This window comes from Rhinolophus hipposideros (genome assembly GCF_964194185.1).
Source record: "Rhinolophus hipposideros genome assembly, chromosome: 7".
NCBI classification, from domain to species: Eukaryota; Metazoa; Chordata; class Mammalia; order Chiroptera; family Rhinolophidae; genus Rhinolophus; species Rhinolophus hipposideros.
This window is the reverse complement of record NC_138053.1, coordinates 13,085,904-13,101,761: the sequence shown is the minus strand read 5'-3', so window position 1 is coordinate 13,101,761 and position 15,858 is coordinate 13,085,904. Positions and strand designations below refer to the sequence as shown.

The window sequence follows — 15,858 nt, the reverse complement described above, 5'->3', positions numbered from 1 at the left end:
AGAATTGTTTTATTTGTACGGTTTTATAGACTAGAAATATAATTTACACTTCTGGTTTCTTGTACTCAGATGTATTTCTGACACAGTATTTGTCTGCTCCCTACACAATGTCGCTTATTTCCTTCACAAAACTTCCCTGATTCTGTTTTTTACAATTAGAAGAGATTTCTGAATTCCCAAGATACTATCTTTATGGCAGATATTGCTTACCACCTGTATTATTCCACCTCTCCCATTCTCCATCTACCCCCAGTAGTTTCTTTTAACTGTACCTGATTTTAGTTGTAGCAGTTACTTCATTATTTAAAAAAAAAAAAAAAATGTGTGCACCCTGCTCTATCTTACTAACTTTAAACTTTCAACTTCCTGTTTTGATGGAACGTAAAAGTCAACTCACTCACACCAACTCCCTGCTTCCCTCTCCCAATATTAAAGCCACTCCCAATATGAAACAGGCATATCACTCTCTCTAGTTCCTGTGTTCATACATTTATCTCTATGAATAATACATCAACCTAAATCTCTTTTTAAATCGATTGGATTCCTCACTTTCTAGGGTAAGAAATTAGTAATCTCTGCCATTCTTTCTCCCGTTTATGGATCATATTTTTTCTTTAATAATACTTTTTTTTTCCCTGTTTAGAAGTCCTATTCATTTGATATAGAAGTACCTGACTTAAACATGTCTTATTTTTCCCCCTCACTTTTTCTCTTCCTGAACGTCTGTATCTTGCTGCTAGCTTCCAACCCTTTGGTTAAGTATCCAGGACTCATTGAGAAGGTAACATTTGAGTTAAAACGGAGAAGAGGGAGAGAGCCACGTGGCTGTGTGGGGTGCAGAGCATTCCAGGCAGAGGGAACAGCCAGTGCACAGGTTTCCTCGTGGGAGCGCGGAGAGAAGGGGATCAGAGAAATCAGGAGCGGTGAACGGGGCACATCACAAAGTGCCTCGTAGGCTCGTAAGGATTTGGACTCTGAGAGTAGAGGAATCGAGGAAGGTTTCCTTTTCTCTAATATTGTGATCTGTTTTATGGGTCCTATCTTCTCTCTCTGGAGACATCAATTGGAAGCTTTAGTGTTTCTATGTGCCTTGTTTGCATCTTTTGAGTTTTCTGTTCTCTGAAGTCAGTGTCCTGAGAATGTTACTTTAAGACTTCAGATTTTCTTCAGCGGTCTAGTAATCCTTTGTTGTCATTTAAGGATGAGGGATTGGGGCGGGGGAGACATGAATGAGGGACCAGTGTTGCCTTGGAAGTACATGGACAAGGAGTTGGCACTTAGCCTGGGCACTCACTGACTTCCTTATTCCAAATGGAAGGCTGAGAAGGGATTTATTCTAGGGCTCCTCCATCCTGCATATGAGATACCCTGGTTTTCTGTACCTAAGCTGTTCAGTTGTTAATTGACAACCCTTCTGATATTTTCCCCACATGAGCTAAGTACCTGACCGCCTGCCATTTAGGTCTGAGGACAGGGGTTGGGGGCAGAATGGGTGAGGGAGTCAAAGATTTCTCACCCACACACCTTTAAGCTGATGTTCTTGTCAACTTCTAACATCCTCCCCCTACAAAATGTAACTCATTGGCCTCTGACAATCTGATCATTATTCCCTCATGTTCCAGTGATGGCTGTGTTCTCAACTACAGCTTATCTGCTTTGCTACAGAAGTTAACATTGTACTTTATGTTTTACTTTCCATTTTCCAGAAAGTTTAGGGAGTCACTCGTCTGTGGATGGTTTCCTTTATTACTGTAGCAGAATTATTGCGTATTTTATAAACAGTCATTTTAACAGGCCTCAGGAAGGAGAGGCAAACATTTGTGCTCCTGAGCTCCGTCTTGAACTAAAATAGAAACCTGTCATGTTTCATTCTAGGTTTTGCTGAAACCAAAGAATACTGTTTTTGGCATTCCTTTTTTTTTTTTTTTCTATCTGCCTGTAAGCCTACCAAGGGAAAAAAAAGTTGATATGACATTAATATTTTATGTTAACATTATGCTAACCCCTAATATCCACTTACCTTTTCTAAATGTTTTAGATTATTTATTTAAAAAGTCAATTGTAAGGAGAACTGACTCTGGGTGGTGAACACGCAATGGGATTTATAGACGATGTAATACAGAATTGTACACCTGAAATCTATGTAAATTTACTAACAATTGTCACCCCAATAAAATTAATTAAAAAAAAAAAAGTCAATTGTAGAATATTGCCAAGAATCAGTGATGCAGTTATTATGATAAGAACTGTTTTCCCTAAATGTTTCAATCAACAGCCCACTAGAAACACTGGCAAAATGGACATACAAACAGCTAATTCACAAAAGAGGAAATTAAAAAATTTCTTAAATGTACGAAAATACACTCAACCTTCCTCATAAAAAGAAAAATATAAATATCAAAACCATAATGGGACTTTTTTTTTTTTTTACCTCTCACATTTGCAAAGATCAAAACGTTTAACACTAGTCATTGAAATTGTTATTCTGTATGCTGGGTACTCTGCTAGGCACTTTGAATTTTTTTTTTAAGTTTAACACCTTAGTAGTGACACCCTGCTTTATATTTTGGGCGTCAGTCACAAACAATGCTGAGGGCGATTTAGCAATAACTATAACATTTAAAATTATGTACATTTTGACACAGCAGTTGCATTCCCAGGAAATTATCCTATGGCTATATTTACACACATAATAAATAAATAAGGACATTTGTTGCAGTGTTGTTGTATATGTAATGAGACTGAAATCCATGTAAATGCCCATCAATAAGGAACTGGTTAAATTATAATTCACCCATTACAGTGAAACTCTATACGGTCATTAAAAAGAATGAGGAAACTTCATGTACTGGAAGGGAAAGAGCACCACAATATAACAAGTTTAAAAGAAAAAAAAAAAAAAACCCAAGGTATAGAGTAGCATGCTATCATTTGTGCTTTAAAAATACACACACTCATATGTACAGATTTTTCCTAGAAGGATACACAGGAGCTGGGAACAACAGGCGGTACCTCTGGAGAGAAACGGGGACCCGCATGAAACAGGGATAGAAAGGAGATTGGTTTTGCCATTTGTAACTTTTGAATTGTGTATTTGCACTTCTAGTACCTATTCAGACATAAATGTGTAGACAAAGAAATAAAATGTAAAGTTTCTAGACATAAATATACTATATCAGAATTATAAAGAACCGCTCCTCCTGACTTAAAATCTAGTTTGGGAGATTCTGCAATTGGAGAAGCTACCATGTTTCCCCGAAAATAAGACCTAGCCAATCAGCTCTAATGCATCTTCTGGAGCAAAAATTAATACAAGACCGTGTATTATATTATATTATATTATATTATATTATATTATATTATATTATATTGTATTGTATTGTATTGTATTATACCTGGTCTTAAAGTAAAATAAAACCGGGTCTTAAATTAATTTTTGCTCCAAAAGACACATTAGAGCTGATTGTCCAGCTAGGTCTTATTTTCAAGGAAACATGGTAAGAGGGCTTGGGGAGATCCTAGTCTCCATCAACAACTCCTGTACCTTCCAGCCCCATGTACCTTCCACGCCCCATTCTGCTTCCTTTTCTTGGTGACTGTGATGTCCATTTGTACCGTGGCTGCTGACCAGCAGTCCCCAGAACCCTCCACTGTCCCTGTAGCCCATCTCTTTGCTTCCCAAGCACTGCTGCCCGTGCATGCCAGCATGGAGCCACGAAGCAGACGGCACACCAAAAACAAGGGTCTGTGCGTCCCTAGGTCAGCGAGTTCACGTGCAGCCCAGTTTTCAGTACAGGGTTTCTGCAACACTTTACTTTCATAGACCTGGCCTGAATCACGACAGTCCCGTTTCCCGGATTCTGTCCTATGGAGATGCTCTAGTGACACATACCCTATCTTCAAGTCACTTCTAAACAACTACTGGTCAAGACTGTGGTTTTAGGAAATGGGGATCAGGGATTTTCTTTTTTTAATTGTAATGAATATAAACCTACCTTCCCCCATACCACCAGAAGGGAGTTTAGTGACATTTTTTTATGTCTTACCTCAAACTAATTTAGCTTGACAGCAGACTCAAACACAGGGTCTTGTCACTGCAATTAGAAAAGAACACAGCTTCCTGGACTGAACCTCAGTGAGGTATTTGTTTTCATTTCACCTGAGACGCAACTTAGTCATCATTCTGCCCAGTAGCTTCTTACCTGGACTTGTATGTGACAATGCCTGAATAGGACACTTTCTCAGCAGGAGAGACAGGGGTCTGGGACACTGAGTGATGGGAGAATTGAGTGTGGAGTTTCCCTTAAACTCACAGAGACTCTTTCTGGGAGGAATAATTGACCCCATATAAGAATTCTAATGCTGAATACATGGGAAATCTGACTCAAGTTATCCAACTACTGAGGTCTGGGAATTGATAAATATTGGGCTGTTGATAGGGATCGTCTAACCTGTTTTTTATTTGTAGGTTGTGTAACAGTGTGTGGCAGTGTCTTACTGAAACCAGCACGTCATAGCTGGTAATAAAAATGCTTTCTCCTCGTAGGTGAAGTCAGGCTTGGTTGGTCTGAGTGTGGCATGTATCTCACTGCTCTGAAATTCCTACTAAAAAGCTTTCAGGGCCCATAACTGCTGTTTAAATTGGGCTGCAGATGGGCGAAGAGGCAGGTTATCACCTGCCACAGCCAAATAAACGTTGTCCTCAGCATCTTCTGCTGCTTCTATGGATGCTTTCACCTGTCCCTCACTGACCTCTCTCTCCTGCCCAGCTCTGAGCTTCCTGCCCTGTCAGATGGGATTCTTCCCATAAACATTTATTGAAAGAGGAAGATTACTTTTTTTAGAGGGGGTTATTTAATTTTTAAAAAATTTTTTATTGTTGTTGTTGACTCTTTTAGTTAATGTCCCTGAAGGGGTCTTGTCTTCTTTAAAAATATAAAAATAAAAAAAGTTTCCTTTTTTCTCCATGATTTAAATGAGACCTGTTATTTCATCTCTCTTGTGCGCTTCACTGACAGGAACTGTACAGTTCCTGAGAGGTCTTGAGGAAGCATTCCATTTCCTCTCCTACACTCTGCTCACTCAAAGATAGGCAATCTCTGCTGTTGGGAGTCTACAGTTTCAATGGCTGCTGACAAAACCTCTGGTAAGCGACGCTTGTGGAATAATCTCTCCTGTGGTAGGAACTAATGGCCTTGAGTTTCCAGTAGCATCTTTAAGTACACAAAAACCTAGCCTTGAATTGGCCGGTGAATTTCACTTCCTCTTTGAGACACTGCAGAATTAATCCCACATCAGTCAACACATATAAATGATCTCTGTGAGCAAAATGCTGCTGAGCTGAGAGCGGTGGGGAAAAAACCCCGAAGTTCCCCGCTTTTAAGGAGTGTAGTGTAGGTAGTAGTTGGATGAATAAGCCATTTGGGAGCAAAGGTCGATAGTACAAGACATGAAGCGATGAGGGGCCTAGTGCGTTACTAAGCCAGCAGTGGATGCGCTGAGACTCCTGGGTTGGAAGGCTCTGGGGAGCATGTGCCCCTATGCCGCCCCCCGCCGGAGGCCCTTCAAGGAGAGAACCAGTGCAGGAGACCAAGTGCAAGGTTAGGAAAAGTGGGGTGGAGACTATCTAGAAAGAAGCCTGTTTAACTTGAGCAGACCTACGTATACGTTCTGTCATTAAGAGACATTGCTTGGGTGGCTTGATACAGAGGTGTGCACTGTATCTTTTTAGTGCTAAGGGGGGGGGCCCTGAATCAGGACCACCATGCATGGTGGGTGGGTGAAGGCACTAAGCACCCTGCACTGCACAAAAGCGCCTGACTGGCAAGGGGCAGGAGGCAAGGAGGGGCGGAAATGCTGTTGCGCTGTGCTTCCTTGCATCTTGGTGCTGGGCTGTTTCTGCCCAAAGCGGGGGGCACCTTATCTCTGCCAGGCCATGTACCAGTGGGGTTACATCCACACCAGGGGCACCACTGTCTGAGTGCTTCCTAGCAGGCGTGGCTCTTTCTAAGCACACGAGAGTGCCTACAGGACAGCCCCGGCTCTCAGACCCTGCCTGAAATGCAGTAAATATTTGAATGAATGCTGAGATGGATGACTAAAGTTCCACACACACTTCATCTCCCTACTTCAAGAGGGACTCTCAGTGGTTTTCTGCCTGGCGCTTTTGAAGAACAGGAGTGCTGTGTGTGTCTTGTGGACTAGACGGACAAGGTAGAGATATGCTGAAGGCCCCTTAACAGTTCTAAAATTCTTTGAGTCCGTAAATTAAACGTGATGCTCAATTTAAATAAAATCCTCTCTTTGAAACCAAAGTGGCGCCTTCCTACTGCTATTTCAAGGCTTTGTGTGTATCTTTTGTCACATAATGCCATTTGGTTACAGTCTGAACCCTTCTGTGGTACATAAGTGCTCCAAGTACTCTGAGAAGATCTGAAGAAGGTAGAGGGTCAGGCCTGGGTCTTCAGAGTTTTACCTACTTAGGAAACGAGAAATGCTCACTACAGAATGAGAGCCTCAGCCATCGGTCGGGATTAAGGGTTGCCTTGTCAGAGAGACTTAGTCTTGATTTGGACACCACGGTCGGACTCCTCGTGTGGGCTGGAACTTTCATGTGCTGTGCTGTGAAAAGTGCTCCGTCTGCAACCATGAAGCTTACACTAACCAGTAACATCTCCTGCCAGTGCTGTTAATTTGCAGGGAAAGATAGCAAAGGGGTGGTAAATTAGGACTAAAATGAGCCGAACTGTCATAGCAATGCTCTGTTAATATGTCTTCCTTTATGCTCAGCCACCATGCAGCTGTCACCTTCTCAGAAGTCTGTTTTGTGGCTTTGCTGTGCAGGCTGACTCAGGAGGGCCTGAGCCATGTATAACACCCGTGCTCTCCCTCACCTCCTTCCCACATTGGAAATGGTATCCTCTGTGCCCGAGGCTGAGGCAACTCACTGCTGTGCCCACCACACTGGTCGACCCCCATGCACAGTGGTTCAGTGTGAGACCCTCTGGACTTACTTTCCCCTCTCTTCCCTCTTTACCAGAGTCAGACCCGGTTTTCCAAAAGCCTACTGATCATGATTATACACCAGCACTATCCTAGAGGCTGTGGTCGATATAAAAAGGAATAAATAAGATTCCTGCCCCCCACCCCAAGCAGTAGCACTGAAGAGCTAATAAGGGGGCTAACTGGATAGATAGGTTGTTGGGGGGGGATGGTGGATGGATGCATGGGGATGGGAGGAGAGAGAGGGAGAGAGAGAGGGAAAAATAAACACGTGTACACAAAGGCTTCACAGAAGACAGACCTGAGTTTGAATCCCAACTCGGACAGATGCTAGTTCTGCAAATTTGGGCAAGGTACTTAAACTGGGGGTAATAATTCCTACCTAGCCTGGGTGGTTGTACAGACAGACAATAACTCGCATAGAGAGGTGCTTGGTTAAAATAACAGCAACCCAAAGTGGGACCCAGGTAACTACAACAAAAGGTGATAAGTGACATAAGAGAAGTGCAAACAAAGGGTGGTGGGGGTTCCCAGCAGGAAGGCTCACACCTGGCTGAAAGCACGCAAGTGAGTGTGCGCAGGGGCCCTCCCAGCCTCCAGGTGATCTGCCACTCCACTGGCTAGGCAGGGCAGAGCAGAGCCCACGGGGAGCAGACCTGGGAGCAGCAAGTCCCCACAAAGTCGGATGTGTACCTGCTGAAGCCAGCCGAGGGGGGTTAGAATGGAGATTCGGGAAGGGCACAGCTGTCCAAGTTGACCTCAGCCTGTTGGTGGGGACTGAAGATCATTCCACTCTCCAGAAAGCGAGGTGACTTCACTGTTTTCTGTCCACCCACCTCTGGATGGCTAAGGTGAAGCGTTTTTCTCTCTTCTCCAGCTCAGAGGCTGAGAATGGTGTGGAGGAGAAGAAGAAGGTCTGCAAGTCGCCAACTGCCCAGTCCCCGTCCCTGTCCAGCGAGGCTGAGTCCCCAGACCAGAAGAAACTCATCTGCCTATGGTCAGTCCTCATGTAGCCTCTCTGTCCTTTTTGCCTTTTGGGGAAGGAGGGGCTCCTGGGAGGAGCTGTCGTTTCTAGTTTTATGATGGTTGTTAAAAGAATGAGGCTGTGCTGTAGGCAAATGACACCCCTGAGAAAGAAGTGGGGTGTGTTTCCTTGAAATCCAGGCACTGGCAGTTGCCTTCCTCACTCATCTCTTCCTAAGAGCATCTTTTTCTCCTTCCTGCCCCAGCCTTCTGCAAAATGTCTGTCCCTCTCGTAAAGCACTGATTTTGCTAACTGATAGATAGAGCCAGGTGTCCTTCTCTCCAGCTTAGATGTAGAAAGCACCTGGAAAGGCTGGCCAGGTTCCTTGCTCACAAGGCCCGCCCAGGTTGGAATGTCTACTCTGCCTCTGGGTGTGCACACCTGCTGTCTCTTTCCTGGCTGCCACAAAAAAAGAGCGGAGGGGAACCCCGTCTGGGCTCCCTGGCAGGGTGTGCACGTCTGGGGAAGGCCACCCATTTCCTGGGGCTGGTGTTGTGACCATGGTTTGGTTGTGGGGCTGTGGGGAGACAGGCAGTTTTGAGATATTGAGCTGTGTGGTCCCCATCCCTCTCAGAGGCACCAATTATGTGCTTTCTTCCACACGGAAGGAAGAAGTAGGAGCTTCAGAGTGGCTTTTTAGTCCTTGAAAGAGAGAGGCTACCCCAGTGGTCAAGTCCGGGTCATGTGGCCATTGGTCTGTGGCAGTGGAGACATGATTGCTCTCCTCCCTGTTGTAAGAACTGTCAGAATTGCTACCTTCTGCGTCTTCTGGCTGCTGCTAAAGGATGATCCTAAGTAACTCCAGCTTTCCCTTCCCTCCCGGCTATCCAGTCCACACCTTCTCTCCAAATCTATACTTCATGCAGGAGCAAGCGTAAGTCTTCACTCTTCCCCCAGATTTTTCTTGCTCCCAGTTCTCTCTTCACCTTTTCTGCATGCCTGTTTTGACATCTCACTTTTAACCATGTTTGCGCTGGCTGTTTCCTGCCACAGCATCCTGTGTCACTCACCAGATGAGTCCCTCTGTAAAGGCACAAAGCATGTTGTTTCTTGTATCTTTCACCACTGCTGAGTGGCTACAGCAGGCACTTTTAAAACGCTGTTGGTTTTACTCCAACTTCCCCACTCATCATCAGGGCATGCTCGTTAAACTTTATAGGGCGTATGACCCATGTAGTTTCAAAGAGCCCAGCACTTGGTGTAATGTTCCTCTGTCGCTGTCTGGAAATTCTCAATTTTTGAAGAAGGGGCCCCATATTTTCATTTTGCACTGGGCTTCTGGTCTTACTCATCGTCACTTGTGGGAAGTGAAAACACGGTTGAGAAGACCCAAAGAAATCAATACTATGAAAATATGCACCTCTTCCCGCCAACCACCATGGCCAGTGCTGTGCAGACAAAGCCCTTCTGCTTGTGCCTTTGAAGTTATCAAGGGTACAGATGCCCTACTTGTCACATTTGCTTCCAGACTAGTTCTTCAAAGGTCTGATCATTGCCTTGACAATTCCATTAACATTTATTAATTTGAATCAGTGGAATTGATAAATTCAAATTATTGGATAGTATAAATAATAGGTGATTTGTCATTTGAAAAAATTCCTTTATTTTCAAGTAGAGCACAAATGTTTACTAATAATTTAAACAAAAAAGTCTATGGAATTCTAACGAAATTTATATCTGTGAATAGGTTCAGTGGCCAGTACCTGAATGCAAATCAATGTACCTTGAAATTCGGAGACGTACTTCACCAGGGGTTTGAGCATCACAGACTCGAATTGTTGGGGCTGGAAGGGGCCTAGGACATCATGTAGTCCATCTTTTCCCAGCTGAGAAAAGCGCCTAATGGCTCTCTAACTTCAGTCATTTCTGTCCCTCTGTCATACCCATATACCACCCTAATTGCTTAAGATTCTTCTTAAATCAGCTTTAAATCACTTTTTTTTTAACCGACCCTCCTTCTAAGGAATCATATTGTGAAATCATGGATTTCATGTCCCATTCTCCAATAAAGAACAAAAAAAATCTACTTGTTTTTTGTACTTGTACGAGTACAAAAAAATGTACTCGTATCATAAAACTTATTCGTACATACACATCTAAACATCATACATGCATTCCACTTTGAAATGATTGTGTTGAGCTGTAGGGTTGAAGATACTATCATATGTGCAAATTCACGAGTCTACTAAAATGGAGAGCCAGGACTAGAATCACCTTAGAAAGAATCCTGGGGTCCTGACCTCTGCCCTTGAGAGAACAAAAGAAGACTGACAGATCCTCTTTGAGCCTGATTTCACTTCTACTGTTTTCCCACTCTGGGAGGTTTTGTCTCATTTTTCCTCATACGCAATTCCTGCTCATCCTGTCAGGCACATTATTCTATCGGTTTCCTCTCTCCTCCTGTTCGACTTACTGTCTCCGTACCTCCTCCTAACGCCTATGATATGCATTGCTTTGGTGCTAAATCATGTACTGCCTTTCTAAGAAATTTTGTTTTGTTTTTATTTTCATTTTTTTTATTGAGGTGTAATTGATATAGATATAACATTATATTACTTTCAGGTGTACCACTGAATGATTCAATATGTGTCTACATTGAGAAATACCACAATAAGTCTAGTTAACGTCCATCCCCATACATAGCTACAAAATTTTTTTTCTTGTGATAAGACTCAGATGTTTTATGTGCACAGGCTCCTTGAGGATAAAGACTGTCTTGTGTGCCCCAAGGCATGTAACACAATGCCCCACTCAGTTAACACTAGCTAAGTAGTAATAGAATTCTGAAATAAACTTATTCTTTGATTGAACAATAGCTGCAATTTTGTTTAATAATTTGCCTGCTGTCCTCTTCATACTGATTAAAATACTTTTGAAATGATGTAACTATTTTCACAACTAGAGTGTTATTTTTGCCTTCTGTAAGTCAGCATTTCTGATGTTTGAGATGACAGCCTGCTGAAGTCATCCTAGCCTCCTACAGCATGTGCTATGTAAATGCCCTTAGAGGATTATGAGTGATGATTGACATCTGGAAGAGCAAAACGAATGCCAGATTTCCTTGTGAGATGGTATAATACTCAAGATTTATTATCATTAAAATGAACGAGTAGCATAAAAAATTCATTCTGTTAGACTCCCCGGATTTTCTTTCCTCAGGTCAAAATCCAGTTTTGATGGTGTCTCTTTAGCAAGTGACAAGAACGAATGTAAAACAGAAAGCAAAAATGACTCTAAGACTGAAAGGAAAAAGTCTTCGTCTTCCAGCCAGGTAATTTGGGAATGAGATGTGTATTGTCTCAGAGGGTGACAGGAGCGTTAAAGCCAATGGGAAGAAAGGACCCAAGTAGGCAGCTTCCTGCTGTCATGACTAACATAGGCATAGAGTACAGACAATCTAGGAAAAGGACAGGCTGCAATTCCTTCAGTCAATTGTTCATCAATATTATATTTGACAACTGACCTTTTCAACACATATTGAGGGGTAGTGAGTTCCACTCTGTGACCCCTAACTCTGACAAGTGCCCAGAGGCACCCCCAGTAGGGATGAGCACGAAGTCATGTGATTGTCTACTAATTAGCCAAGCCCAGGAGAGCTGTGACATCCTTGCATTGAAATGAAAGAGTTCAGTAAGGCACCTGAGTGAAGAGAAGGCCACCCAAATGTACACAGGAGGTAAACCTGTGAACAGGGTCACGATTCTTCAGAAAGTGTTTTGCTTCTGCTCCAAGATATACCCAGATCGGTAACAAAGCCCAGTTCTGCATTATAGAGTGGGACGTACTGACTTGGGGGTTTTTTGACACTTCTTCTCTAAATACTTGAATATATGTCTCCTAAGAACCATTACAAAACACTTGGCACACCCAAGAAATTTAAATGTAAAAATAGATTATTAATATAAAATCCATTTTCAGATTTCCACCTTTATACCAGTACAGTAGTGAATGTCCTTTACAAAGGCTATTTGTTTGCCCCAACATCCAGTCTAGAGCCAGGTATGTGTTGCATTTATTTGCCATATTGCTTTTAATTTCAATCTGTCCCACTACCTTTTTTTTTAACTTATTATATTGACATTTTTGAAGAGACCGTGGCCCAGGATATTTTTAAGTCAATTGTGCAACCAATGCTCACAGTACCCACTGACAACAAAATCTCAGCAAAGCCCCCATAGAACACCTAGCTTTAATCCAGGTAACTTTCTGAATGCAAATGTACTCCTGGGAAGCAGTGTGAGGTAACCAACTTTATATGTTTATCTGTAAAATCGCCAACTGCGGGGGACCATCAATCATCTGTCTGAAGCTCTTTACGGCCATGTTAGGGCCATTTTCACCACTGAGACCACACCTAGTTTGGATAATCAAGGTCCTACTTGTGGTATCTCTCATTCTGCTCATGAGACTTTTTCACCAAAAGCATCCTATCAGGCAGAGTGGGCCTGTGGAAGAAGGACCGAGCTCTACCTATTACTAGTAGCTTTGTGGTGCCAGTTAAGCCACTCAGGATCCCTGAGGCTCAGTGTCCTGAGCCGTGGACATCAGTCCCTAGGTTATTGTGGAGGTGGTGTTTGTGAGAGCATTTTACAAACTGTAAAGTACAGTCTGTACATTGTTGTCACACGGAGAAACAGATGCCTTGAAAATGAAGTGATTTGCCACATTTCAGACTCTTGGATGTCCTGCCACCCTGGAGAGAAATCCTGCTTGTCTTGACAGACATCTGCCCCTGACACTGGCTAAGGAAATGCCTTCACAACAGTGGCCTTAGTAACGATACCAGGTAGCATGTCCTTTAGCTGTATGTCCCATGGAAGCCTTCTGGTGTGCCACTCAGGCAGGTGCTGTTTTTGCGCTCTGGCACGGAAGAGGAAACATGCCCAGAGAGGTAAAGGGACTAGGCCACAATCACATACCGAGGAGGAGGGATAGCCGAGACTTAAACTCAGGTTTCCCTGATTACAAAGGTCATAACCACTGTCCTGAGAGTACATACCTGTATCTCTAGTGACCTGGGATGAATACCTGCTCTGGTTAGACTCCTTAGCATGTCATCTCATTTCTTATCGGGACACCCTTGTCTCGCCACCTCAGCAGAAGGCTGAACATTATATGGATCGTGACTACAGACATACATCCAACCAGGTCACTAATGTTATTGGAAAATGAAACCTTTGTGCCCTGCCATCCCCTGTTGGAGACTGTAAGAACAGGCAGAGGGAATTCCTCAAGATACTATATTAAGTGAGGGAAAATGTGTCATGGAATTTAAAATGAAGTTAAAATTTGTGATGCTTCACACAAACAAATCTGTTTTGTTCTCACTGTTTTGTGACATCTCTGTTTTGTTCTCACTGCAGTTCAAGGCAAACAGGCAGTTTCACAAGCTGTTTCTTGATGTCCCAACTGAAGAACCCCTGAGGGAAAGTAAGTTCTCACCTATTTGACTTTTTCAGCTACATATTTGAAAAGGTGCTCATTGGTTTGGGGGGAGGAAGAGGGCAGGCCCAGGGACTAAATCACCAAGTTGGATAGGTTTCTGAAAGTCATGACATAACAATAATGCCAGCTTCGATCAGCTCTCACCAAATACCATGTAAGATAACAGAGTAGAATGGGAAACTGACTCTCTCTGTATGATATGGACTCCATCCAAGATGATTCTAGAATGATAGCCTCACTTACCATATTCATTGCTAAGGTGCATGGTTTGGACGGTCCTGAGAGTTAGGACCCGAAGCCTGAAGCAAGAGACGCCACAGGAAAAGAAGGCCAACAGGAAATCCAGCTATAGGTGGACAGACCTGTGTGGATAGCTGCACAAGGCAGGGTGAGATGCTTGCACGTAAACAGGTTGCCAGCACGCCAGTTAAGCACCTGCTCAGCTCCACTGTGGTTCATTAGGGGCCCAGGGTTCCATTCTAGCCTCTCTCAATAAACACTGTTACGGCAGGACGCTGGATTCCAGCCATAACCTCCAATCAGGAAGGTGTGGGTCACATGCTCTTCCCACAGTCAGGCCATCTATTTCCAAAGGAGTTATTAGTGACAATCCTAGGGAAGGAAACCCAGGGAGGAGTGCAAACATTAGCACGAGGGTGACACACCCTCCTATAATAAATAGATTTTTGAAACACCATTCTTGAACTCTCATTTGCAATGTTAGACTTGCCTTTCCATTTTGATTTTTATACTAAAGTCTGTTAAGACTATGAATGAAAAAAACAAACTCCTGTCTCCATACTTTTATTCCACTAAAGATGACAGAAAAAGAGGTGATGGGTCTTTTGAGCATGTGAGTGTATTATCTCTGCCAATGTCTGAGTCACCAACATACACATATACAGAATTTTCATTTTAAATGTAAATTCTGAATGATGTTATATATTTTCCCAGGTTTTGCCTGCGCTCTACAAAAAGAGATATTATACCAGGGGAAGCTGTTTGTATCAGAAAACTGGATTTGTTTTTATTCCAAAGTCTTTGGAAAAGACACTAAGGTTGGTATAATTTTTTAAAAAGCACTTTATTATATACTGCACTTTATTATCTATTGTGAATATTGTTTTAAATGTAGCAATATTTATAAATATTTGTATCATTATTATACCCTTATAACAAATTGCCTTTATGGTAGTTCTAAATATTACAGATTCTAAATGTCTCTAGATGACACTAACTTCCCTTTTTCCCTAAATACCATCTCAATCATTTCCGTATATCTCTCCTACAACCCTGCCCTAAATCCTTTTTACCCAGATGTCACCGGACAACTCTTGAGTTATTCATATGAAAATAGTTAGTACAATAATTAGTTTCAAAGATGTACATTAAACCTACAACAATTTTTTAAAGAAATATTAATTTTTGTACTGTGTTCGGACCAGTTACCACAGAAACATCTAGAGAAACAGGCCTATAAATAAACTTATTAGAGCTCACTTTATATCATCCCCAACACAAAATGAACAGGAATTGGAGCATTTAAGGCCAAGTCTGGGAGAGTCATGTATACCCACAATCCCCAATGGACATTGGCTGACATCTTTTCATTCTCATTAAATATAGACGTGGGGGAGCAGAGACCCATGACACCCTGAGCCAATAAGGAGAATAACCTGAAGGAATTGGCAATTTTCCCAAGGTACTGCCTTCTGAAACAAGGACCTTGGGACTACGGCATAAGAAGGGAAAAGATAATTCCATCCCACTGACATTCTTTTCCCTTGAGTTGTGCTGTCACATTACAGTTCCGTCAGGCCACCAGCGTAAGGAGTCAGAGAAACACCTTGGGTTTGCGTGACCTCAGTTGAGTTTTCAAGCATTCTGACTCATGATTATGAGTAAGCCGCTTTTATATTCATGAAGTAGCTGATCAAAAATTCTTTTTGTTTTCAGTGGTGGATATGTTTTATTTAAATATTCTCCCTAAAGCCACTGGCAATCTTTTAAAGACCATTTAACAAATAAAATGGAAATTCTTTATTTTGTTGGTATTGAGTCAGCAGCCTAGCATACTATTTTTAGGTCAAACATATTATTTTTATGTTGTTCCTTTATTATATACAGTTAGGTATAGAAACAGATTTTGAGTCACAGTATTATCTGTAAAATGCAAAGCAACGGTAAGCAGTATTCCACCATATTTCTAGATTTCTGGATTATAAGAACTTGTTCATGGAGTGGGAAAGGGGACTGGGAAGCACTGAGCTCCAGTTCAGTGTGATAAAGATAATTCTCAGGAATTCAGAGAGAGCCAGCACCCCTGACCGAAGTGGCAGGGTTTGAAGACATTAGTAAACAAAGAATTATTCTTTGTTAAGGCATGG

The 15,858-nt window shown here is 42.4% G+C and overlaps 1 protein-coding gene across 6 annotated transcripts in view; it reads left to right on the top strand.

The window, feature by feature from the left end:
• Positions 1–15,858, top strand: part of GRAMD2B (GRAM domain containing 2B) — a 110,433-nt gene that overhangs the window by 75,874 nt on the left and 18,701 nt on the right. For 4 of the 6 annotated variants that reach the window (XM_081053995.1, XM_081053996.1, XM_081053994.1 and 1 more), the window contains 4 exons: positions 7,880–7,999; positions 11,186–11,297; positions 13,390–13,456; positions 14,426–14,529. In XM_081053995.1, coding sequence (XP_080910121.1) covers positions 7,880–7,999; positions 11,186–11,297; positions 13,390–13,456; positions 14,426–14,529 — 403 coding nt within the window. Of the gene's footprint in view, positions 1–7,879; positions 8,000–8,857; positions 8,901–11,185; positions 11,298–13,389; positions 13,457–14,425; positions 14,530–15,858 lie in introns of all 6 variants that reach the window. The other 2 variants (XM_081053998.1, XM_081053997.1) reach the window with 1 other exon arrangement.